This window comes from Anguilla rostrata, chromosome 2, assembly GCF_018555375.3.
Source record: "Anguilla rostrata isolate EN2019 chromosome 2, ASM1855537v3, whole genome shotgun sequence".
In the NCBI taxonomy this organism is placed as follows: domain Eukaryota; kingdom Metazoa; phylum Chordata; class Actinopteri; order Anguilliformes; family Anguillidae; genus Anguilla; species Anguilla rostrata.
This window is the reverse complement of record NC_057934.1, coordinates 28,002,598-28,029,882: the sequence shown is the minus strand read 5'-3', so window position 1 is coordinate 28,029,882 and position 27,285 is coordinate 28,002,598. Positions and strand designations below refer to the sequence as shown.

At 38.2% G+C, this 27,285-nt stretch overlaps 1 protein-coding gene across 3 annotated transcripts in view; it reads right to left on the bottom strand.

Annotated features, from left to right (window-relative positions):
• Positions 1-27,285, bottom strand: part of LOC135249142 (PHD finger protein 3-like) — a 54,349-nt gene that overhangs the window by 26,840 nt on the left and 224 nt on the right. For 2 of the 3 annotated variants that reach the window (XR_010328602.1, XM_064324448.1), the window contains exons 2-8: positions 22,228-22,282; positions 8,468-9,883; positions 7,943-8,204; positions 6,496-6,622; positions 6,022-6,160; positions 3,346-3,502; positions 1,931-2,047 (exon numbers count right to left, since the gene is read on the bottom strand). Coding sequence is in view for 2 of the 3 variants with exons in the window: in XM_064324448.1 (XP_064180518.1) it covers positions 1,931-2,047; positions 3,346-3,502; positions 6,022-6,160; positions 6,496-6,622; positions 7,943-8,204; positions 8,468-9,852 (2,187 nt within the window). In the remaining variant the exon portion in view is untranslated. The remainder of the gene's footprint in view (positions 1-1,930; positions 2,048-3,345; positions 3,503-6,021; positions 6,161-6,495; positions 6,623-7,942; positions 8,205-8,467; positions 9,884-22,227; positions 22,283-27,285) is intronic. The other variant, XM_064324449.1, reaches the window with a different exon arrangement.

Sequence of the window (27,285 nt, the reverse complement as noted above, 5' to 3'; positions counted from 1 at the left end):
AGGATACAGTGCTTACTTTTTGCTTGAGTAGTTCTGCATATTGGCGTTAGATATTGCACACTCAATGAGTTTAAGATCCAGGATATGTATAGTGTTGCCCGTTTTACATATGTTATCCTTCAGTATTTCATTATAAACTAAAGAACAACTTATTTTTTGCATTTTTGCCAGAATAATTGCATTGGTGACTATCTCTACATAATTTTTAATATAAATGAATCATTGTTGAATCATTGAAGTATTGTTAATGGAACGATTGCAAAAGCAATTATCCAAGTCTCTGTGATGCTCATATTTGGAGTTATAAAGCCTTAAATAGAACACCCCCTAAATGGCTGAGAATTGGTCAGATTTGGCATCTCTGCAAAAGGGTTTATTCAGACAAAATGATAGGCTTTTGAGCATGAACTGCCCATTTCAGGTCACAGCATCTACTGGGCGACTTTGATTAGACCACTCCAAAACTTTAATTTTATTTCTTTCCAGCCATTTAGACTTTTTTGTGTTTTGGATCACTATCTTGCTACATAACTCAATTACGCTTCAGCTTCAGCTCAGAGACAGATGACTGGATATTCTCCCTAAGAATTTTCTGGTACAGAGCAGAATGGTTCCTTCAATAATGGCAAGTCGTCCAGGTCCGGAGGCAGCAAAGAATCCTCACACCATCATATTACCACCACCGTGTTCGACTGTTAGTATGATGTGCCTACAGTGAAATTCTTTATTTGTTTAACACCAGACATATTGGGACCAGTGTCATTCAAAAAGTTCCACTTTTGACTCATCTGTCCATACAACATTATCCAGACAGGCTTGGGGATCATCCAGGTGCTTTTTTGCAAATGTGGGTTGAGCAGTTTCTCTTGGTTAGCAGTGGTTTCTCCTATGTTACTCTCCCATGAATCCCATTTTTTGCCCAGTCTTTTTCTTATTGTGGAACCATGAACACTGACCTTAGCTGAGGCTAAAAATGCCTGTAGTTCTTTGCATGTTCTTCTGGGAACTTTTGTAACTTCCTCCTCACTAGACCCTTCTTGAAATTTTGGTAGGCTGGCCAATACTGGGAATATTCACCACTGGTGTTCTCCATGTGAAGATAATGGTTCTCACTGTTGCCCGGTGAAGTCCCAAAGCCTTAGAAATGGCTCTGTAATCCTTTACAGACTGATATATTTCAACAACTTTTTTCCTCATTACTTCTGGAATTTCCTTTGATTGTGGCATAGTGTGCTTGTGGAAACTTTGACTACTTCACCCATTGGTAAGGTTTACCATGAGTGAGGTTTAGATTCAACAGGGCTGCTGCAATCAAGCTAGGCTGTGTTTAATCAGCTGAAACTAATTATCAATTAAATTGGGTTAATTTGTTGTAACTAAAGGGGTATTTACTTTTTCACATGGGTGATATGGGTGTTTGATAACATTTTATATTTAATAAATTATATAATCATTTAAACATGTTTTGAGTTTAATCAGATTCCCTTTGTCTAATATTACATTTTAATCATCTAAAGATGTGAAAAATTCTGCAATAATAGAGAAAATCAGGAAGGAGGCAAATACTTTTTCACAGCACTGGTTTACGGGGTTCCTCTTGATTGTTGAGTAATCTTGCTTGCATACTCAGACATTTTTGCTAATGTAGTATACGCAAAATGAACATGCTAAGCATAATAAACACACTACTTATTAATTTAACTTCACATTTAGTATGCTAATCATGGATAGTATGCAGTTTTGAACACAGCTGTAGTACACATCTGGGCACATTTCACATACTTAAAATGAACATACTGTGTATGCATTTCATGTCACAGATAGTTTGTTGTTTCAAACACAGCCAGAGTCATCCATCAACATATGACATATGAGAGAAAACAGGAATGAATTCTGAATTTACTAATGTGATGCAAAAAATGGTACTTACATGCCGATTTTCTCTTTTTCGCCAAGCAGCCAGCTCTTTTGAGGCTAGTTCTTCAGGACTCATATGAATTAAATTTTCTGGAGAAATTTCACCTTTGAGTACACGCTTGAATAACACCTGCGGAAAAAAAATGAAAATATGAAAATTTGACATTTTGTTTACTACTGTCAAAATAGAGAGCATTAATGTAAGGTTAAAATAAATAAAATCCTTTTCTTAAATTTACATACTGAACAGTATCAACAACCACCTTACTGTTCAATGTTCTAATGAAACAAGAAAATGACAATTGACTAAAGACAGATATCATACATAGGAAACCACCATACTCTTTTGTACTATTAATCACAAAAAACTATGTTTTAAATGAAATGTATGCATTTGCCAAAAGCATCAAAAGACATGAAATGAAATTGATCAGTCTTAACGCAAACATCAATCTGCTCTCCATCAACGTGTACCAGCACAGATCATAGACAACTGCTAAAGCTATGTATATGTGATTCATTGGTAGAGCTCGCATTAGAGAGCATATTGTAGAGTGTATATTGCTGTGATCTCTTAAGGATATGTATCTAATTTTGAACATACTCCAGGTCACATAGTATTAATCATCATAATACTATTCCTATGGCTTGGATCAGTTGGCACGGCATTGCGCTAACAATGCAAAGGCACTGTGTATTCGAACAGGGGATTACATATATTTGAAAAATATATGCATTCATATACTGTACGTTACTCTAGATAAAAGAGTCTGCTAAAAAGTAAATATACAGTATGTACATATATGGGCTTATATACACACCATTATTTAATATTTGTACAAATGTAATTGACTGATAAACCAAAGTCATGGCTAACTATTGAGCATACAGTCACTCAATGATAGTCACTCACAAATCACTGTTAGAACTTAACGATGGAACTATTCAAATTTGGAGAAGCTAGCCTGATTTTGTAAGTTAGTATTGTGTCTCCGTGTTAAGTCTATGGACAATTCAGGGTCCAAATTCCAAATTTTGATGACTCATTAAATTTTAATTAAGCATACAGCCATGAAAATAAAAAAAGCATGCATGTCTCAATATGACGACAGAATGAGGGGTCTTGTTTCAGGACCAGTTGGGGTCAAACTGAGTTATGTTTGTGCAAAAAGTCGTAATTTTTATGATAATTATTTAGGGGTATCCACAACACTAGTGCGTAATATAGCTATACCAAAATCGGTATTTTGTGAGCCCATGGTAATTGTAGTCCATCCGTGAAGTGGCATTACTACTGGCTTTGAAATGGAGATTTTGAGGTTCAAAAATCCCATTTTAGATGGGAGAGCTGACCGACCAGAGTGCATTCAAGGGCTCTCAATGCCCGTTTGGCACAACAAACGTTTTGAGACATGGTGTCTTACTCACATTGTTTTTGACATCCTTAAGGTTGAACATTAAACTTCTATACTTGCTCTTGTATTTGCTGTCAGTATCCCGGAAAAAAGAAAAAAGTTCCTTCTCCGTTTTCACAGCCACCTTTCCAGCCCGCTCTGTTGAAACCTTTAAATCAGACTCATTTAGCCTGAAAAGAAATCACATTCAGTCATATATGACAAACACATTTACTTTATTGAGTCTAAACAGCTTGAATACAACACATTCATTCTCTAGTCTACTGAAAAATACATTGGAGTTGGATTATTGAATATGACATTTTTATTGTAAGGCGGTTTACAGAAGTGTGCTCCTTATCAGACCACTAAAAGAAAACAGACTGTTTACTGACAGCAAGTGTGATAATGAGACAGTGCTCAGTTGCAAAACATCTGATTGGATCAGCATTATGTGAACTTAAGGTTCTCCAATGTAATCATGTTTTGTATTGCTGGAAAGCAGATGTTATAGGCCTATTTCACAAGATGGCGACTAAAACCGGATGTAGGGATACTTTGTTTCCGGTTACCGTTGCTATGGACGCAAGTCCATTTCTGACAGCGAAAAATTGATCCTAAACAGCGACGTGTGTTCTCACAGTCCCTAATAGCTCTGCCAAAGTTCACTGTCCGATGTTATCCGCATTGTCGAAGCATTGCCAGTGAACGTTAAGCGGTCTAAACTAGACAAGGGCTATAAAAGTTTAGAGAAGTTTATATTCGGTTATGAAGATAAGTATAACGTTAGCTCTGGTTCGCCAGAAAGCTAAATATCTAGCTTGCTAACCACAGCAAGTTAGCCGATTAGAGATATTTAACTTCGACATAACAAATTATTTTCTGGAGGAGACTCCATTGTGTTTTCGTAGCGTGAAGCAACATCTGCTGTCCGTTAACAGCGTCTCTGTTCCTCTCGGTTGTCCCGAAAATGAATGAATAGGGAGCCTGACAACTGTGAGGAAAAGCGATTCTGTTAACGTTGACGGTCAGCAGGGGAGGCAGAGCTATGTAAGTACAATGTATTAGGCTCCACAAAATTACTTGTTATACCGAAGTGAAATATCTCTGAACTAAGTTTTGTACTACCGTTAGTATTTTGTGACATGTTGTTTGTGCTGTAGTTGTTCTAATTAAGATTTATATTGCTTGTCAGATCGCCTGTGTAATGGTGTTCAGTTTACTACCAAGCTGTTTGTTTTCATCGCTGATGAAAACTACCCACACATTTTAAAATCAGCTGATATATCTTAAGTAGGCTTGTCGCGATGTCCGTCAATACATTTTGTAATTACAATTAACAACTAAAATAAACGTGCATCTGCAGTTTCAACATTGAATATCCAAATATGTGCTTGCTAACAAGCTAGCTGGCTAAAATGTAATTTGCTAATCATAACATAAAATATAGCTAGCTAACTGATTTTATGACATTCTTGAGTAACAAATACGACATGACTGAAACTGCGTTCGTTCTCAATGAATGATAAAAAACAAGTTGGTAGTGGACTCAGACTTTTTGACCCAAATGTATGTGAGGAGAAAAGTTTAATATCGAGTGTAATCTTATTGATTCACAAAGCAGTAGCTAACTAGCTAGCTATCGTAATGAGTTAGTTTATGTTAGTTTGCAACAATCATGCTACCTAGCAAGTTTTCTTATTATTTTGGAGCACATCTGTGGGAAAGCTGTGAAAGAGCAAATAAATTCTTCTTCGAATTGGTACACAGTGGAACGCAACAAAACTGGTTGCTCTTCGTTGCTGCCATTGTTTTGGTGGCTGTTAAGATAACCGGAAATGAGAGACCCCTACATCCGGTTTTCATACCCGGAAATGTGAAATAGGCCTATTGGGTACAAGTTGGTGTCTTTGGTGGTGGCGTGCTGACTAAAGATCTTGATACCGATGGGTCAGCGCCCAGCCAGATACAAAGGTTAACCTGATGTGATATGCTTACAGGGATAGTGCAAGCAGGATCATTGATCTGTATTGTTTTGTCATGACTGTGTCTTTTATCTTGTGGGCATATAAGGGGAAATGTGGAATGGTTTGGGGAGACTTGTCAACATGGTGTCCTGCGCCGAGGCATATGCATATAGACATTTCAGCTCTCACATTTTGCGCCATTGTATACTGTCATTATTACTAAACACACTGAACAATAAACTGCACTCATTTTAACCTGGCATTCCTCTTAACATAACTGTTAACACAGAGGAATGGATAAAACACTATTTTGGAGTCAGATAATCAAGATAACATTAAATTAATCCAGTTCCATTAGTACCGGGTAAGACTACACACATTCATTCGCCACTCAGATACTTCCGCGGTTTGGTTTGCAGTGGTGTTTCTTACAGTTGGTGACCTCAATATGATAAGTTTTGGTTTCTTACATTATGAATCATTTCTCCTCTAGGTCTTATGCCTATGTTTTAGTTTTTTTTTCCAAAGGCTAATACCAATTTTATGGTTGAATACTTAGAAGTTGAATTCACAATAATGACGTAACAATGTCATACAGATAGTATTTTTTAAAAATCAAAGCAACAGTGTATAGTTGGTCAATACAGGGGTCGAAGGTTCAGGCAACCAGTGTTATTTTTTATGCCCGCCCATTTGAATTGTCCCAATTTACCCTCCCGTCTGAGACAAGTACTAATCTTTACCTTTTGAGGAGAATGTCCTTCAGAGAATCACGTACATTCCTCCTGATTTGCTCCACTGAAGGTCTTTTCAATGCTGCAGGCAAGGATGACAGACACTTTGCTCCTTTTGCTGTCTTCATTTCCACCCTCTGATGCATACCTAAGGAAGTTGGCAAATTAAACTGATTAACGAAGATAATGAGAACAATATTAACCAGGTGTGTAAATAGCATCTACAATACTGATCACAAAAAATTATTGCTCGTAAATTCTTCCCTCATTTTATCTGTCATAATCATGAAATTACATTAGCATACATCAGGGTTTGCTATCCATTAGCCTAAAGTTTTTTTTATGTAATTGCATCCTTCAATAAGAAATTAATCTGTCATAATTTTCATTATTGCCACATTTTATAAACACTGTACAGTATTAGAATACACATATGTGATTGATGAAGTGAATCACTACAACAGTGAGATTTAATCCTAATACCAGTTTTCAGTGGCATGTCCCCTGAGGGCTTTTGTGTTTTCACTGTGTGACCACTTCTACAATCTGAATCATACAGCCTCCTGGTCTCTGATTTTTTGGTCGACTGCTGCCTCATTTCCACCGAATCCTAGATTAGAATACAAATGAAAAGGCACAAATTAGAAAGATTTTCAAAATGAGAACCTACACATAATATTTATATGGGTAAAAAAAGTCAGCTTTGCTGTTTGTGTACACATCAGATACAGCCAATGTATGAGCCATTATGATTTTAGCACACAATATGGACTACATTGCATTCATGGATACATTGTTATATAACAACATATTACAAGTACATACTTATACTTATGTAACTTGTACAATTTACATAATGTCCATTGTTTACTTAGAAATTCTCAGAGGAATTATCATTGTTGTTTGTTTCGCCATTGCATACACTCCAAAAGTACTGTGTACAAAAGAATGCTGTTACACCACTGGTTTGTATGGAACAAAACGAGCCCACCTATATGCTTCTCTGACCAGAAGGGCTTGACATTAACACTCACCACCTGCCAAATGCGGGTAGACAGCAGTAGCCTATAACTTTCTCTCTTACCAGCCACTTTGGCAAGAGCTTTTTGGTAGCACTTTCTATGCTTACTGAATAACAAAATAAACAAGGAATGATTGTGTATACCACGTCGTTCCATTATCAATATCTGAAACTAAATATGGAAAAAATATACAATTTTACCATTGTTTTACATGTTGAGATGTCCCTTTCATGATTCAGTTGTCATTTATTGTCTATAATAATCTGTTTGAGAAATAAACATGCAAATAGAAAGCAGGAACACTACCAAAAAGCCAGGATTGGCCAGATTTGGCATCTGTGTGAAGGGGTTAATTTATCATTTTGTTTTTTTGGTGGTGTCCAACACTGGGCTGCATGTATCCAATTACCACCATAATTTGTTGTGTCCAGTTAACTGCAACCACAGCTGTGTTCATGTGCAAACTGCACAGGCAACTCAGGAGAGTGTAGATATCTGTGGTCCTCCAAAGAAACACGTAGTGTCAACTACTACCTCATGTCACACTGCAGAGTACAGCTCTAGTGCCCCAATCAACTAGTGGGGATTACTAGAGAGTGATAAGAAACATGGATGCCTAACAGACTGGACCACCCTCCTCTAAGTGGTACAATCACCAATTGTATATTTCCCTCTGGAGCTATGGACCACAGTTAGCACTGGCGTGGTCCAGATTCAAACCAAGGCTGCAAGGCTCATGCATGCAACGTGGTGTGGTGCCTTAACTGAATGAGGCACCCAGCAGCCCCAACTTGGGGATTTTAATATAGTTCTCCTGTCACCATAATTTACTTACAACATCAGTAATGTACAAATCCCAAAATCACAACATAAACACAGACAACATCCCTTTACAGCATACCCCTTACCCTTCTGACTCCTGTTACGGGTGGCTTTGCCTGCCTCTGCTTCTCTTGTTTTGCCAAAGGGCCACTCTCCAGGTTGTGCTCAAGCTTAGATGGGTCTGTGCGAAGCTGCCTCAGGGCAGTGGACTTCCTGTCCTCCTCAGCACAACACTTGAGGCAAACATACTCCTGGTCCTCCTGCTCCATCTTCTGGGCCTTGGCCAGGTCAAGACCTACGCACTCCCCATGAAACCAGTCGTCACAACGACCACAGCCAACCATGAACCTAAACGAATGGCAAATTTGACCTCATTTTACCATTTGAAATTGAGTGTTGATGCAGCTACTGACTTTATTTCCCCTGCCTATTTCTATATTAAAAGCAGTTCATATTACAAAATGTATTTATTATTCAGTACCTTACATTTTTTCTAAAATGCACTACCACCGTAATGCACAATGTAGAACTAATGCTAGAAATTAGGTATGCTGAATCTTTGTTGAAAGGTACAGATGCATCTACAGCAATAAGAATCCTGTGTAATATACCTGGAGTTATGAGGCTTTTTGCAGAAAATGCAATGCTTGGTAGGATCCCATACAGTCTCACTGTCAATGGAGTCTTCCTCTTGCTTCACTGTTGGGGCATTATCAGGAATAAACAAAGGAGGCTCTTCTAAGGGGAGACTTCTACCACTCTTGCTCCTCTGTCTTTGCAAAATTTTTTCTGACTTTTTCATTTTCCCCTTTTCCCCTCGTTCTTCTGCGTCTGAGGACTCTAATTGGGGACTGATGGATTTTGATGCTGCCGTTTGTGGATTCTGTAGTCTGGGCACAATATGAGCCTGAACAGATCTTGAAATTCCAGGCTGCAATTCCAGACATTGACTCCTGAATCTGTCTGGACCAGCAGCATGTGGTAAGGTTTTGCTGACCAGAGAAGGGTTTGACATCTCAGGAGGTTTCAGGCCTTGGTTGAGAAAAAGCAGTTGTTTCTTTTGCGTGTTGCTGTATACATGAACTGGTCTCCCATCTTGTGCAGCCTGCATTCTTTGCTTTTTTGAAGGCGGGTATGTTTTTAGTTGATTGGTTTGCCGTTTCGTAGCCATCACTAATTGCTGGGCGTCAGTTGTTTGTATGCTTTCAGTGTCCGTTGGAGTTACCCTTTTTGGCTGGATTGGTGAAGGTCTCATTTCTGCACTAACTGGGCTGCTTGGTCTCTGCTCCTTCCACTGCTCTGCAGGGGAATAACCATGTTCTGATGGGAGTAACTTAGTCGGATCATTTTGGTCTTGACCTTCCTTGCCTTTAGGTAAACTCTGCAGCCCCACTTTACTGACCTCAGCATTTTTCAGGACTGCACTTGTATCTAGATCCTTGTCAGCATCATATGTATCCATACCACTTAAAGCAGTTTTTTGAAATTGGAAGTTGTCCTTGCTTGGTTTGTTTTCCCCGATTGAATTGGTAGCTTTGCTGCTGCTCAGCAGAATGACATGGCCCTCCTGGACTTCACTGGGATTAACGAAGGGTGCTAGCTCTGGTGGCCTGTCTTTGACTATACTCTCATCAAGCTCTTGTGCCATGTTGAAGTCTCCCACCAAATCTGAGCAAGTTTCATCTAGAGTTCCACCTTGTCTAAGTGTATTTTCCAGAACCCCACAAGTTGAACTCTTCTGGGATCTCGGGCAATCTTCCAAACCCTTAGTAAGGTCTGGTGGTTTTGTTTTCTCCAACTCTACATTCATTGTTGTTGGTTGTACAGCAGGATTAATGGCCTGAACCTGCTGCTCACTGCCTGCCCCATTCTCCAGTGCCAGTTCGTCTTTCATTGCTAGGGAAATTTCTCCTGATGCCTGATGCTTCTGCATGTTCTCTTCTGTTCTTACAGGCTTTCCTGTGTATTCGCTAATGGATTTGTTCGAAGGATCCATCTGCCGTGTTATTATACACTCCTAACTGGGCCTGAAAAGACAACAGAGTGTTAATAACAATTTAATTTCCCATTGAGCAACACTAAATAAAAGTAATAGATTGGATAGGAAATGTTCGCAGGTTAAAAATAAAGGGTCATCTTATGTTACATTACTTAAGACAAACATTCAGAAACAGGTCATTTTGTATTTTGACATTCCAAAACCATACCAGATAAGAGAACAGATATACGCCACAAAAAAATTGTCAATAAAGGTCTGTGTTGGTGTGTTTTCTACCATAGGGGCACCCCAATAACTTGACTGATGCACTGACTTGCTGTGTATCACATTGGCCTGTGCGTCAGGCAGGCTAGCACCAGAGACTGATTCTTGCTTCAAGGTGCAGTATGTAAGTTTGGAGAAATGAGCAAAAGAGCAAGATTTTGGAGAAAAAAAAGAACTTTCCACCACCTCCTATCCCCTCCCCTCAGCTCTCCCTCCAAAGCACCTCCCTCCAAACACAGGCACGCCAGCAGTCCGACATCAAAGTAAGCACATAATGTCTGATTCACAGATATAAAAGACAAAATGTAAATGGAATCATACTAAATGTAAACAATGAACACAGCTATAGTTTTAATTCACAGCTATGGTGTATAATAAGCATGATGTTACTGGCAAAAATGATAGAGCTTCATGCAGTATTGATGGCCAGGTAGTACCAGTTAGCATTAACTGGCTGGGGTAATAAAGCTAAAGCATCAACCTAAAGTATTGGTCCAATTGAAACAGATGGTGGCACTATAGAGCCCTTTTTTAAATTCAGAAATTCTCAAGAAAATTACTGTTGTCTTTTGGAGATTAAAGATTTGCTGTAGTGATCAATTTCTTCATCTAGAACCTATATCTTTTCCTTATTTGTCGCCGCCATCTTGGATTGCCGCCATTTTGGAATGCTGCCATTTTAGAATGCTATTAGCCAATTTCCTCTGTCCCCCATTTTGGCCTAACCACATGGGTGAGACCTATGAAAACCATTGCAGTGGTATAGGGTATCTCCCTAAGGCCAGAGTGTGATTTTGGCACTTGTTAAGTGGCACATAATTAGCTGTGTGTGCTTGGGCCCCATGTATCGCTGCTTGCAGCTATATTTAAATATTATTTTTACTACTGCACATTTCATCCATAACATTTGTCGAAGACGCTGTAAGTACCTAAGTTACATAGCTAGTGGCTACCACTATTTCTGAAAAGCCAAACTGATGTTTACTCTAGTCTTGTCTCTTTCTCGGATCAATTTCTTTTTGGTTTAAATCTTTTCATCATCAATCTCTCTTTTCTTGCTTTTGAAAATCTTTTTTATCAGTATAAGTCATTGTAGGCAAAGGCAGATCTGGTCATTTTGGCAGATTTTTCTCTTCCATTTTTGTTATAGTGACATTGGTTGTCTAGAATATCTCAACCTATCATTTTCTGCTAGCTAACTAGCTTTAGGACCATCTCTGCAGTATCTCTGCTCTGCTCTTATCTGTGTAGCCCCAACCTGCCTGATCTGGCAGCACTGAGTGCACAACAGGATTAACAGGCAGATAGGGAAGCCACCTTGCAGAGTGATGTCCTGACTAGTTGTTAAGATTCAGGTGCGGTGAAATTTGGAGTGGCTGATTTCAGAGCCTGGGGCAGTGAAAACTGCATTTTTTTTTTATTTTTTTATTTTTCAAAATTAGGTACCTAGCTAAAACTTGTACAGGAGCTTAATGTATTGGATTACTAAATAACATTCCCTGGTACTTCCCAAGTCTTACTGAATCTTTATCTTACTTTTCAATCTGATTGGATGTGCTTGTTTTGCTTACATGTTCACAGGCAAAACCAAAAAGTGTGCAACTAGAAATAGGGTCATCAGTCAACACTGCGGAATGCTGCAGATGACCAGATTCCATATTTTGTGTGCATGAGGCATTCAGGTAGAGATAAAGTGAGTCATGCCAATCTGTTTCCAAGTGTCCTTTTCAGAGAACACTCAAAACATATATATATATTTTTTAAATCAATGAGGATTTCCCAAATCAATACTGACATATTTTACTCAGAACTGAATTAATCCATATTCCTATGAAATGCTTGCAGAATTTCAACTTGCTGGAAAAGAATGACAAAAGGGTCTGTCACTCATCACCTAGCTTACATTTAAACAACAGAGTTTGAAGATGTGACTGTATCAAACAGGACATCAGCAGACCAGCTGATGTTCCCTCTTCCATTTCTGAGCCTCTGTTGAATCTCCTCTTATTTAAATTTGGGCCAAATAAATCAGGTTCTGCAAAGTAGTTGAAACTTCAGTTTCATAGTTGTAGCTTCACTTTCAATCTGTAAGCAGCTTGGCTAATGCAACAACCAGTACAGGTAGAGTGATGGCTACCCTTTGGCCTGAACAGCTGCATCTAAACCATGCATTTCTGCTCCTTGGGAGTGAAGAGCTTGGACTGCCAGAGAAATGAAAAGTGAAGAATTATCAGCACAATATAAAAACTGATACTTGTGCGTACATAATCATGAATAAATGCTATAAAATTAATCTGTTAATACGTACAGAAACAATGTCACTATGCAATTTTCTTTGGAATTACCCGAAGTTTAATTTTCTTTCTCTAAGCTCCCAATTGTAAAGTTGGAAGTTCATCCAGAAACTTCTAGAAGTTAAAAAATATAGAACATATCCTTCATTTCAACAAGAACTGTCTGGGCCAATAAAAACATATACAAAAACTAAAAAATTAATATCAACCGTGCAGAAGATTCAAGCTAAGACCAGCTGGAATTCTAAGCTGATTTAAGATGGTTTAAACTGTGTTTTCTATTGTTGAACGAAAGGAATGCACACCTGAATTGCAGAGGTGCTGGCTGGTGGAACATATACTGAAAAAATTACCCTGATGAAGGCACCTGTCTGTAGATATTGTTTTAAACAATAAAGATTCTATGCATCGAAGCTGCATTTTAAGAAGAACAGGGGAAGAACTGTCCTTTTCAGCTTCTTCAAAATTTACATTCAAAAATACCCTGTCAAGTTAAAATACATTGTTTAAATATTTAGTTTTCTACATACAGTACTCTTAAAATAACACCATGTTATATTTTGGTCTCACAGAAACACATAAATGTTCAAGTAAGTAGTTCTGCCCAAAATCCCCAAAAAGCAAAACATTAAGGGACATTTTCATAAAGATCTCTGGAATTCCATGTGAGTTATCATTAATAATTTTATTTTTTTAATTTATTTTTATTTTTACAAATGATATAACAAAATATTTTAAAAGGACTGAAATGCATGTTTGAAATAAGTACACTACGATATGTTAAAACGAAGCACAGAGAATAAATAATCTTTTACAGACAGGTACAGAAAATGAAAAGAGAAAGTAAACATTTCTGAACAGGCAACACATTACACACCATGTTAATTGCAAATCAATGAAAGAATCCATATAGTTTTAGAACATAAATGTTTGAAAACATACATTCCTTAAAATGTAGGCCTACTTAATTCACTTCTGGAGGTAAATGTACACCAGATCCCTTGGCCCTGTAATATCTGCCCATGGCTTGTCCTATCACTCCTATGCCGACGACACGCAACTCTTTCTCTCCTTCTCCCCATCAGACACACAGGTTCCTGCCCGCATCTCCACTTGCCGGAGGGACATACAGAGCTGGATGGACAATCACCACCTGAAGCTCAACCCGGGAAAGACGGAGCTAATCTTTATGCCTGCTCTATCCTCTCTCCTCCTCGACTTTTTCATTTCCCTAGGGGACACCTTAGTGACATCATCACCCTGTGCCAAGAATCTCGGAGTGGTGATGGACAACAGGCTGTCCCTCTCCAAGAACATCGCAGCAGTAAGCCTGTATAACATCCGCAGAATCCGCCCCTTTCTCACCACCTACTCAACCCAGCTTCTGGTCCAAGCAATGGTTCTATCCCGCCTGGACTACTGCAACTCTCTTCTGGCTGGACTACCGGCATCTGCTACCAGACCCCTGCAACTCATTCAGAATGCTGCGGCTTGTCTGGTCTTCAACCTCCCCAGACACTCCCACGTCACTCCCCTGCTCACTACCCTCCACTAGCTGCCTGTTATAGCTCGCATCAAATTCAAAACATTGGTCCTAGCATACCAGGCAGTCAAGGGATCAGCCCCAGCATACCTCCACAAGATATTCAAACCCTACATGCCAGCCAGATCCCTCCGTTCTGCTACCTCAGGATGCCTAGCACCTCAAGCTCTTCGCACCTGCACTTCCAGAACACGTCTCCTGTCTGTTCTGGCCCCACGATGGTGGAATGACCCCCCTGTGGAGGTCAGAACAGCTGAGACACTGACCCATTTCAAACGACGACTGAAGACTCATCTCTTCAGGCTGCACCTTAACTACTGCTTGTATTTTTTCCATAGATTGCGTTGTTGCCGTTCTCGTTGTTTAGTGTTAATCAGTTTAACCTTCAGGGTCCAAGTTGAACTATGCGGTTGTTCCCTGCACTTGGACCGGTACTTCTCTCTAGGGGTTTCGTCATACTTGTTCTGGTTATGGTTATACACTTTGTTGTACGTCGCTCTGGATAAGAGCGTCTGCCAAATGCCTGTAATGTAATGTAAATGAATGTGCCTAATGGATAAAAATAAAACTTAATTGAGTATACTGCAAACCTGTAGACCTTCAAATCTATGCAATCATATGCAGGAGTTAAATTGGGATTTGGGAGGTGGGTGGACCCTGAGATCTGGTGGGAGGTGGGTGAAAAAAAAAAGGTGGGTGATGAGACATTCATCAAACCAATGAATGTCTCAGCTCAAAATAGTTGTATCTTTAATGTATTGTGCACATAATTGTAATTAAGGAAAACAATGTTTTAAAAAGAATGTATATTATTGATGCAAGCTTTTACATAATATATTTCAAGTTTATTGAGTGTTACTAATGCTGAGAATTTTTTTTACCCACGAAAATAATCGGTCATCCTCCTCTTGTCCTCACTTTCTTTCTCCTTTATCCATCTTTCTTAAACTGGTGAGGTGCAAAACTTTCCTTTAAACTAATCATTGATGTGAAACTGTTTTAATTCATTTTCAGTGATTAACAAGCGTGCAAACATGACTAATCAATTGGAAAGGGACACAGCTTCTTCACATTGTGTTAGGGATATTAAATGATAAATATGATTTAGAAAAATTCGTTTTAATCGTTTTCCTTGAGTATCAATACAATTAATCCACAAAATAGGCTACTCAATACTATCATATATATAGCCAGCTCTCCCCAAATAGGCAGTTTTAGCAAGCAGCCTAGGCCTTATAGCCTACATTTATTTTCATTTGCAGTACGAAATTGTGCACATTTTTAGTCAACATTATTTGTGGATACATGTAGGCCTACTTCTTTCTCCGCACTCGTATTCATGGCAAATATCTGCAATGCGTAGACTGTAAACAAAATTGAAGTGCAGGTTTTGTTTTTGGTGGTTATTCTGAAAGCTAGCACGGTAGATAACAGACTGGTGTATCTTGTTTAAGTGTAGGCTACTTGGTGATTAAAACGGATTTTTAACAGATAAATTGAATTTATGATTTAATCCCCCTAACACGGTGTGAAGACGCTGTGTGTTAGGTTACTTGTCATTTGATTAATCCGATCGTTGGCACGCTTGATTATAAAGGAAAATTACTAATGAAAACAGGTTGAGATCAATGATTAGTTTAAAGGAAATTTGTGCGCCCCACCGATTTTCAGCTCACCAGTCGCCGCTGAATAAAACGTTATGTATGTGGGAAATATTCAATCCTAGCTTAGCTGCTGACCAGCAACCTGCTGATTTTGCTCAAGCAATCAAAGTTGCCGTTAATAATAGCCGGCGTTCTTGGGGGCTGTTTATTCATCTCTCTTTAAAATGTTGCATAGATGAAATTACACGTTAATGAAATTACCTACCGCGCCCGCTTCCAAACAATCAAGACAATCAATGATATTTTTCTTTCTGTGCCTGTCTATATAAACGACTGTTCCTCCTGAGTCTTTTTTTCTTTGGATTTTTGATTGGTTGAGCGAGTAACTGGCTAGAGGGAACACATGGACTGGAGCCTACAAAAAATGGACTGAATTGTCATAGTTATTTGTAAAACTGCCGGTCAAAATTATTTATTTATTTATCAACGGTGGGTGGACGCCGTCCACCCGCGTCCACCCCCAATTTAACCCCTGATCATATGTAATAGGAAAAATACAGCAGTGATCAGAGCATGTATTCTCACTGATCCCTCATCTAATTAAACTTAACGGTGCAGTGTGTAGAATTGGCATCTAGCGGTGAGGTTGCAGATAGCAACCAGCTGAATATCCCCCCTTCCCCTCACCCCTCCCTTTCCAACGACGTAGGAGAAGCTATGGTCGCCTGTAAGTTCCAAAAATGATGTCATCGTCTACGACAGCATCGAGTAACCAAGTGTCAAGTGATAAGGTTCCTTGATAGATTTGTAAATTGTATTTAGTTATTTAGTCCGTAAAACTATAGGTCATAGCTTACAAGTAAGATAGCGATTATGATTGTTAATTGTTCTGCATTGTGGTAGCGTTTTATTGCTAATGTTAGCTGCTTCGCATTGTAAATCATAGAAAGACATGATGCGTCACAAAACTATTACACTACTATAAGCCTGATCAGCCTGTTGTTTCTGCTTCTGTATCTCAAAACATGAAAATGGCACTTTTTAATGTTCGGTCACTTAGCAATAAGACTTTTATCATAAATGAGCTTACAACTGAACACAAGCTGGACACTCTAATGCTCACAGAAACTTGGCTGGACAATACTGGTCCTTCTGCACTTATTGAGGCATCACCTCCAAATTTTAACTTCCATCATACTGTGAGACAAGAGAGGAAAGGAGGTGGTGTAGGAACATTATATTCCGACAAAATTAATTCTAAACAAATTTCAATTGGTGACTTCTCTACTTTTGAGAACCTTGCAATAATTTTAAACTGTGATGTTCCTGTTCTCCTGCTCACTGTGTATCGTCCTCCAAAATGTAGGCTAACTCCAGTTTCATGGAGGACTTTGCAGAATTACCATCCATAATAGCCACAGATTTTGACTGGGCTATTATCTCTGGAGATTTTAACTTACACATCGATAATCCATCTGACTCAAAAGCTAAAGATTTTATCAACCTTTTAGATTCCTTTGATTTTACCCAACATGTCTCTTGACCTACTCATAAACAAGGCCACACTCTGGACCTGGTCATTACCAAGGGCCTGGGTATTTGTATTACCTCTATCCTTGACGTAGCTATGTCTGACCATTTCTGCGTATTCTTGGATGTCATATAGGCTAGAAAACCTGTAAACACGAAGCGTGTAATCAAAAGGAGCTACCTAAACTCCGGGGCTGCTGATACTTTTATGAATTATGTAGCAAACTCACCTCTCCCCGTTTTATCTTCCTCCTGTGATCATTTAGTGAACAATTTTAATTCTAAACTAAGGGAAATTATTGATATTACTGCCCCACTGAAAACGAGGATAGTGTCTGGTAAACAGAAAGCACCGTGGAGGAACGGTGAAAAAATAAAACGGCTAAAAAGAGAATGTTGCAGGGCAGAGCGTCAATGGAGAAAAACAAAACTGCAGTTAGGCTACACTATAGATAGGCTATCTATAAAGATAAACTCAGTAGCTACAACAGCGAAACGAAATATGCCAGGCAATCCTTTTTCTCAGAAATTATTTACAATCACAAAGACAATGCAAAAATTCTTTTTTCTACTATAGATAGCTTGATAAAACCCCCCTCTAAAATTCCTTGTGACCTTTTCTCTACATTGAAATGTGAGGAGTTTGCTGCTTTTTTTTTAGAGATAAGATAACTAACATTAGACTGGGCATCACTCAGACTGGGTCAGATGAAGTCGAATTCCCTTCTACACCATGTGAGGGCAGTATGGAGTATTTTTATATGGTTGATTCTGATTTGCTTGGGAAAGTACTATCCCAGCTCAAATCTTCGAACTGCCCCCTTGACCCCATTCCAACTACTTTTTTAAAAACTGTTTTTAGCTGCCTAGCAGATGAAGTGCAGACTATTATTAGCCTAACTGTTCTCTACAAACTGGTACCTTCCCATATGCACTTAAAACTGTTATGGTAAAGCCACTTCTGAAGAAGAGTAATCTTGATTCTTCAGAAATAAGCAATTATAGGCCCATTTCAAACCTTCCTTTTCTCAACAAAATCCTTGAAAAGGTGGTTTTTAAGCAACTAAATGACTATCTTAACGCAAATTGTATTTTAGAGAATTTCCAGTCTGGTTTTCTTGCCCACCATAGTACAGAGACAGCACTCGTTAAGGTGGTAAATGACCTAAGAATGAATACTGATTCAAATAAGCTCTCTATTCTCATGCTCTTGGATTTGAGCGCAGCTTTTGATACTGTTGACTATGAAATTCCAATAGATAAACTTCAAAATTGGGTTGGCCTCTCGGGTACAGTTTTAAACTAGTTTAGGACATATCTAACCGGGTGCAACTTCTTTCCCTCACTAGGTGACCTCGGAGAAAGTTGACATACTGTGTGGTATTGCTCAGGGGTCCATTCTAGTGCCAGTCCTCTTCACCTTGTACATGCTCCCTCTTGGGAATGTCATTAGAAAACATAACATACATTTTCACAGCTACGCAGATGACACACAACTTTATATCTCCATATTACCTGGGGACATGAGCCCTGTGATCAGGTGCATTAATGATATAAATTTGTGGATGCCCCAAAACTTTTTACAAAAAAATAAAGAAAAAACAGAGATACTTATTATAGGAGCAAAGGATCAAAGAGAAAAAATCTCTGTCTATCTAGAATCTCTGTCACTGAAGAGCAAACATCAAGTTACAAACCTGGGAGTAATCATGGATGCCGACCTTAATTTTGAAGCCCATGTTAGACATGTCACTAAATCAGCTTTTTATCACTTAAAGGAGTACCATGGTGATTTTCACACTTTCTCGGTTTTATGTGCTATTTGCAAAAGAGGCATTGAAGAAACACAATGAGTAGAGTATTAAATATGTCTTGTATTTCTGTATTTTTGGAGAAATATGCGTTTTAAATTTATCGTCCTATTTTCAACCGGTTGAGAAAGTTGTCAACTTGGTGCGTCACGAACACAGTAACCACTCCCCTTTCCACGCCCCGTAAACCCATGGATAACTCGAGACCCATAGTTTGCGCCGCTGGCTTACGGGCAAGACAATGCAAATATTTGACTAACGTTAGGTTCACTTAAATTAGAGTGCCTTTTAAGGACTATTAGATTATTTCTGGTTATATTCATTTAGCTAGCTAGCTAGCTAACGTTAGCTAGCTAGGTAGTTTGCTTTCATAAGGCAATGTTATCGATAACGTTAGCTAGCTAGTTTGCTTTTATGAGGACGTTATAGTTGTGCTTTTATCTTAACTTGGCTAGCTAGATAGCAAAAATTATAATTGGATATAAGTCAATGTCCTTACCTTAGCTATCTATCGATACTTGATATACTACTAAGCTAGCTAGCTTGTGAAAAGTCTCCCAAAAAGAGCGCTTATCATGGGGGTAGCTATGGTAACGGGGCACGGTCTGTCAATCATAGCTAACTGACAGTTCTCATTACCACACCCAGACGGTTCGGGTGAACTTTTATAGTGGGAAATTTAGGCTTAGAAAAATACGTTTTAAAGTACATTGAAATAACTGAATAATAAAAAAATTATGCACATTTGTTTTGTTGTTGCCTAAAGACAACTGGGAAGTGTCACGTTCAACCATCATGTTACTCCTTTAAGAAACATTGCTAAGGTATCTCTATTTGTGACGGGTGCTGGAGAAAAGGTCCGCAAGTCGCAAATCTTGAAATCGCGCTAGGAGGCAAAAAAGGTTTTTTAATTTTTTTTTTACTGTTTTCCTTTTTTTCATATTACAAAAGTTAAAGTGTTGAAGAAGTCACTCAATAGAATAAACAAAATTTTTAGGGTCACTAAATACTTATAATTTGTCAGCAAAGTCGGCTTGTTTTAGTGATTCTTACAGCCGGGTTTTGGAGGCCTGATGGGGGTGCAGTTTAATTAGCATGTTTGATTTCGTTGGCTATTGTCACTTTGTTTCAGTCAAGCCACCGCCCATAAATAAAGCCGTGTGGTAGTAGCCTAGGTTTGTTTACTCTGTGAGGTTGCTACAACGGCGGATGCTCAATCAGTAGGTGAGAGTATAAGCTTTCTAACGATGTATAACATGTCTAATTTTGCTTTTGGAATAGCGTTTTATAGGTTAGCGTAACCGAACATTTTCTTACCATGGCATTCGCTCTATATATGGTAGCATTAAAAGACGTTGCACCTAATGAAACATTGTCAATGATTTTTCGTAATTCCTTGGAAAATACCATTATTATTGAGGACTTTTGGGCATAGCTAAGCCATAGGTTTGCTGATAGACCTATCTGACATCGTTTTCTGGAGCAAAACAGAAGCGGATAGAACTGTCATTGATTTACTGTCTGTGTCTCCATCTACTGAACATAGATAAGATTTCATCATTGCTATGTAAGTATTACTGCTCAAAATATTTCAGTTATATACGTTATTTTTGAAATTGAGTGTCTTTAAATAGGTTAGTGGTATTATGTAATGTTTAAATTATATCTATGTTTCATCTTAAACCTTCATAAGGGGCTCATATGCTTTACAATGGACAAAAAGCATTATATTCCTTTTTGGAGAGATTTTGGATTTGTTTCTGGACCCTTAGCTATTTTAGACCAGTGTTAATAATTTAGACATTTTGGGTAAATTTGGAGATGCTGGGCACACTGCTTAGTTTTTGCTTCATAGATCTTTAGTAGTTCTACATATCCACCCTTAGATTTTATGAACTTGTGGTCAAGAAGTTTTTGATCCAGGACATGTATACTTTAACCCGCAATCTCACAGTATTTCATTGCGAACTAAAAAAGGAGCAAATTCATTTTAGATTTTTTGCCTTGACCATTGCATTTGTGGCACTTTATTTCTTACAAAATTATGAATATAGTAATCTAAACTAGTATTGTAAATGGTACAAATGTATTGCTTCATTTAGACATTTTTCTAGTCTCTGTGGTGTTCACATCTGGAGTTATAAAGCTTTAAATAGGGTAATCCCTAAATGGACAAGGATTTACAGGTACTCTAGCAGGGGAGTGGTTGGGGTGGAGTTAACTAGCTATTGTTCCCACCCATTATCTCCATGTGAGAAGTGTGAAAAGTTCAAGATCTTTCAAGGGGATTTTCTTTGCTACTTGATTTTAGGAGTACCAACATTCAAATAAGCATATCTTCTTCAACTATTTTCAGATTTCATTGTATGACACATCATTTGGAAGTTTATAATCTGCACTTTCATAATCTGTAAAAAACTGAAAAATGACCTTGCCCTACTTGAAGACCAAAACACCAGCACATGTCACATTTGTACTGTTTTCTATTTCCTCCACTGTAACACTTTACTTCTTTCTTATTTTTATGTACAGCACATTGAGCTGCATCACTTGTATGAAATGTGCTCTATAAATAAAATTTGATTGATTGATTGATACTAACGCTTACATACAGTGTGAAATATCCTCATTATAAAATACCACTAGCCTATTTAAAGACACTCAATTTCAAAAATAACGTATATAACCGAAATATTGACCAGTAATACTTACATAGCAATGATGAAATCTTATAGAGACAGTAAATGAATGACATAGGCTATTTCTATCCGCTTCTGTCTTACACCAGAAAACGATGTCAGCTAGGTCTATCAGCAAACATATGGCTTAACTATGCCCAGAAGTCCTGAATAATAATAGTATTTTCCAAGAAATTACGAAAAATCGTTAACTACGTTTCGTTAGGTGCAGCGTATTTTACTGCTACCACATGTGAATGTGTAAGTGAATGCGATGATAACAAAACTTTTGATTACGCTGACAAAACGCTATTCCAAAAGCATCGTTAGAAAGCTTATACTCTGACCTATTGAATAAATGGAATGTCATTCAAGCCAGACTGTACTAAAAAGGGCGACAACGCCGTAAACAACACGTGTGGCTGGTATTACACACAGCTATTGGAAGGTACCCAGGCATCACAAATGCGCCCTCTCTAGAGCTATTTGTCCGTTCTGAGCTACTGTAGTAGAAACATGGCGGTGCAACATGGCGGCGCAGGGGAAGAGGACCCGCTCCCTATGCAGATAAAAGGGCTCATTCTAAGATAACGAAAACTCAACGATTCTTATTTCCATGGGATTACACACTAATTAAACCATACTTACGAATATTATATTCCATTTCTGCCAAGTCCGTTCTGCTGAATTCTACACACTCCACCTTTAAATAAAACAAATGAATATTTAGGCCCATTAAGAATGAAGGAAAAATTGTCATTTAAGGCAACATATTTTTGGAAATAAAATATGGATATATAGAAGAACCGCAGAGGTGCAAACCTCAGCATTATGGACAGATCAGTCAATCGGACAGGATACCTTATTGTACAATATATTGTCTTTGCTATCTGATACAAAAAAACAAGCATTAAATGGAAACAAATACTACTTTCCATTGACAAATCTGTGAATACCCTTTTCAATCTACAACTGTGTGCTGGGTCCATAACGCCATAACGAAACAAAAACAATTGTACCTACACATGTAAAAATGAACATGTTTTCATACTTTGCTCAACAGAAGCAGATCAAGCTGAGCAGGGTCAGAAAAAACTGCCCGCTCATCATCAGACCACTGCGATCAATGTTCCCTCACTGATGCTGTACATTCTATGCTCTGTTTAGGATCATTCCCACTTTTCTCTTAACTCAAAAATCCAGTCCATGCGATCCCTTTCTTAGTCAATAACTATTAGTTTCTCTGTAATCGACATAAAGATGGGTGACAAATTAAAGGTAAAACCCAAATAAATGACATAACAAATGTAAATAACAAATGTAAATGCTTCCATACAGGTGTACTTTATGATACAATTAAGAAACTGACATCCTATCATGCTCTGTGGTATGTATAAAAATGTTAGCCGGCCCAGTTGACCTTGATTTTGGATCAAGGTGACAGGAGGAAAAGATGTAAGTGACTTTGAAAGAGAGTTCATTATTGGGGCACGGATGGCAGGAGCTTCATTCACAAAGACTGCTCAACTGGTTAGTGTTTCAATAGGAAGAGTGACTAAAGTGACATCTGCATATAGATCTATGGGAAAGACATCAGTAAATAGGGTTGGAAATTGTGGTCAAAAGTGCATATTCGCTGACTGTGATTCTCCTGCATTAGTGTGATATGTAATGAAAAGCAGAAGAACTCCTCTTCCTCAGGTGACTGAGTATGTCAATGCAGGACATAATCAGACTGTCAGCAAGAACAGTCCATCGACAACTGCATAGAGACGGATATTAAAGTAGGGTTGCAGTGCATAATCCCCTCATTACAAAGACGAATGCACATTAGATGCAAAAACAATAGGCCCTGGTCTACAAAGATGTGGAAAAAAGTGATATGATCAGATGAGTCATCCTTCACCATATTCTCATTAAGTGGGTGAGTGCATGTGTGGCACACACCAAAAGAATGGTACAGGCCTGAATGCTTAACCCCTACAGTGTAACGGTCCGGTGGCTGAGGGGGGCAATTTCCTGGCATGGTTTGGGTCCACATGTCCCCTTAGAGGGACAGGTCACTGCAAATTAATACAAAGTTATTCCGAGTGATCACCTTCATTCTATTATGAAACATTTCTAGCCTGATGAGAGCTGTCTCTCCAGGATAAAAATGCCCCCATCCACAGGGCACGAGGGGTCACTGAATGGTTTGATGAGTGTGAAAATGATGTGAATCATGTGCTATGGCCTTCGCAGTCACCTGATCTCAACCCAACTGAAAACTTCTGGGAGATTTCAGACCGACGTGTTAGACAGCACTCTCCATCACCATCATCATCATCATCATCAAAACACCAAATGAGGGAATCTTTTGGAGGAATGGTGTTTCATTTCTCCAGTAAAGTTCCAGAGACTTTTATAATTTATGCCAAGGTGCATTAAAGCGGTTCTGTGAGCTCGTGGGAGCCCACAGCTTACTAACACACTTTATGTAGGTTTTTCCTTTGTCACCCCTCTGTAGATTAATCTTTAACCCCTTTCAGCACATGCCAAATCTGGCTAATCCTTACCCATTTAGGGGGTACCCTGGTTAAATCTTTATAACTCCAAATGTGAAAATCTGTGAGACTTGAAAAATGGCTTCAATTAAGCAAGACATTTGTACCATTTACAATACTATCTTAGATCAGTTCAGATTAATACAAATATAGTGCCACAAATACAGTTGTCTAAGCTAAAAATCAAAAATGAATTTGCTCTTTTTTAGTTTGCAATGAAATACTGAGAGATTGCAAATAGACAGCAGGTTAAACTATAGCCTACATGTCCTGGATCAAAAACTCCTTGACCACAAGTGTGTCAAACCTAAGGACGGATATGCAGAACTACTAAAGATCGATAAATCAAAAAGTAAGCAGTGTACCCAATGACTCCAAATCTATCCAAAATTTCACTACAAATCAATTGTTTTGACTCACTGTTGCATCATTTTCAAGTGGGAATTACAACCTTTCCGTCAGTACAGTTGGCTTAAAATATCTAGGGGTCCTGAAACATAAAAATCACTCCAAAAATCAATAAAATGCTTTTTCTCCATTATAAAGCATATATGTGTCCCCCTTATTAAGGTTTAAAGTAAAACATTGAATATCAGATTTGAAAACAATAATGCAAAAACATTATCACGCTACATGGTACTGTACCTAAATGTGTAATCATTAACTCTTGTTACAATGTGAAATATAATTATAAAATACCACTAACCTATTTAAAGCCACTCAATTTCAAAAATAATGTATATAACCTAAATATTTTCAGCAGTAACACTTACATTTGTACGCTGAAATCTTATATGTGTTCAGTAGATAGAGAAAGAGACAGAATCAATGGCGTCGTTCCCCAGTTCTAACCTAGCTCAGAAAACAGTAGACTATATAAGCTAGGTCTATCAGAAACATATGCCTTAGCCATACTCAGAAATTCTCAAAAATAATAATATTTTCCAAGAAATGACTTATTTTACTGCTACCACAGAGGAAATGCGTAATGCAGCTATAATGGTACATAACTTTCGGTTAAGCTGAGCTGTAAAACACTATTCAAAAAGTAAAATTAGATATATTATACATTGTTAGAAAGCTTATTCTGTTTAGCCAGACTGTACTACAAAGGATGACAACACCATAAACAACGTGTGGTATTACACACAGCTATTTTGGAAGGTACCCAGGCGTCCAAGACAATATAACCACTCCGCCTTGAAAGGGACATCTCTACGCGTTAAAACAATAGTACGGTTGTATATTTATTCCATATTTAGTCACAGATATTGACAGTAGAATGACATGGTATAATTTTTGAAAAATTCCTCTCGTTTATTAGTGTTCAGAAAACAGCATTTTTTACAGCTGTACTGGCATAACTTCAGCTATTGTTAGCTTTATCTTGTTGCTACAACGGAATACAAATTTTTTTGAGGTAAAAGAATGTTTTCATGTATGCCCAGATAGACACAATTGTCCAGTGTGTCATGCGGGGGGGGGGGGGGCTAGTAACAGATAAGCCGGGGGGGGCGGTGCTTGGGGAATGCACAATGATGGCGCTGCAAAACTCCATATTTGGCATAATTGTCCTGAATTGTCTACTAATAAAGCTGTCACATATTCCATATAACCTAGGCATTACAGACCAAGCTAGATTACACACTGATGTTTCAGTACACAATTGTTGCTTACTGAAGAAGGCTGCACAAAGCCATGTAATAAACAGTGTATCATAGCATTTGTTAGTGATGGTGCCGAATACAAATACCATATTTGGAAACGCTTGAATATTGTGTTCTCTCAGAATGTTTTCTCCTCTTGAATTTAGCCGATATTATTCAAATATTTTTTCCAACCTATTTATTGCAATTCGCTCAGAAGTGAGAACCAGGTTTTCAATTGGACACACACAACTGCAGAGAGTTTTCCTTAACACTAGATAGGCAAGACTGTCGTCATTGGGCTTGGGGACTTAAAAAATAAAATCACTCCCATGCCGTAAAATCTGCCCTCTTCCATGACTTCCCTAAACATTCCTGCTTAAAATAATGGGGTAGGATGTAGACCACGACCCCAAATTTTCACTTTTCTCAACTGTGTTGTATTGGATTACACAGAAGGTTTGAAGTAGGATTATTCACAAATGCTATAGTAAAATTTCACAAAAATGGGGTAGCATGTACCCCAGGACCCCTTTTGCCAGGAACAAGTGTCAGAAGTTTGAGACCTTTATAATTCATGAGATATTACAATCCAAAATGTTTCTTTTTCCCCACTCAGCCTGTAGTAGATTACATATTTTGGGTGGGATTATTTGAAAACGCTTCAGGAATATTTCACTCAAATCAGGTCAGTACTACTTCAGGACCCCTTCTGTCATAATTAAATGTCAAATTTTGAGACTTCTAAATTTTGAGGAGAAATGGCCAGCTAAAATGTCCATTTTCCAATAAGAGTTTATTACTGTATTTGTTTATATAGACAGTTTGGAGTTTTATTTGTATATGGTGCAGTGATATTTCATCCACACCATTTCAGATGTACATTATTTCCTGTTCTCTCATACACACGTGATGAAATGTTGAGACTATTAGATTTTGAGGAGAAAACAAAATGTGTGACACTTGGGTATCTGATGTTTCCATATTACAGTCTTAAATGACATGTGAAGTGAACGTAACATAATACAAAATAGTTTTTTTTTTTTAAACAACTAATTTCACATTACTACCTTTGTTAAATTTCTCTCTTGAGTCGTATCTGACTTTTAGAGGCAAATAATAGCCTTTGCAAACACGTAAGGAAGAGCGCGAAAGCATCCAATCATATAACTCAACCGATTTAAGATGGACCAAAATTTTTGAATCGGGAGCCAACTAATGCGTTGTGGAAAATTTGTATATGATAACGTTACCATCATACAACTGGGTGTAGTCCACTATCCATACAATATCCGTTGACTTGGGTCCAAGTAGCTAGCTTACTAACTAATGTCTGACATCATAGAATAATAAATAAATTAGACTGCTAAATCCAATTCACAAATACACGTGCAATGTAGGAGAAATGGCCCTATATAAACATTTTACCTAGCCAGCTAGTGTTAGCTACTCTGTCGGCTTGTTGTGTAGGCCTGTTTAGCTACCTAGCAAGCTAGCAAAACACAATAAGAAACGCC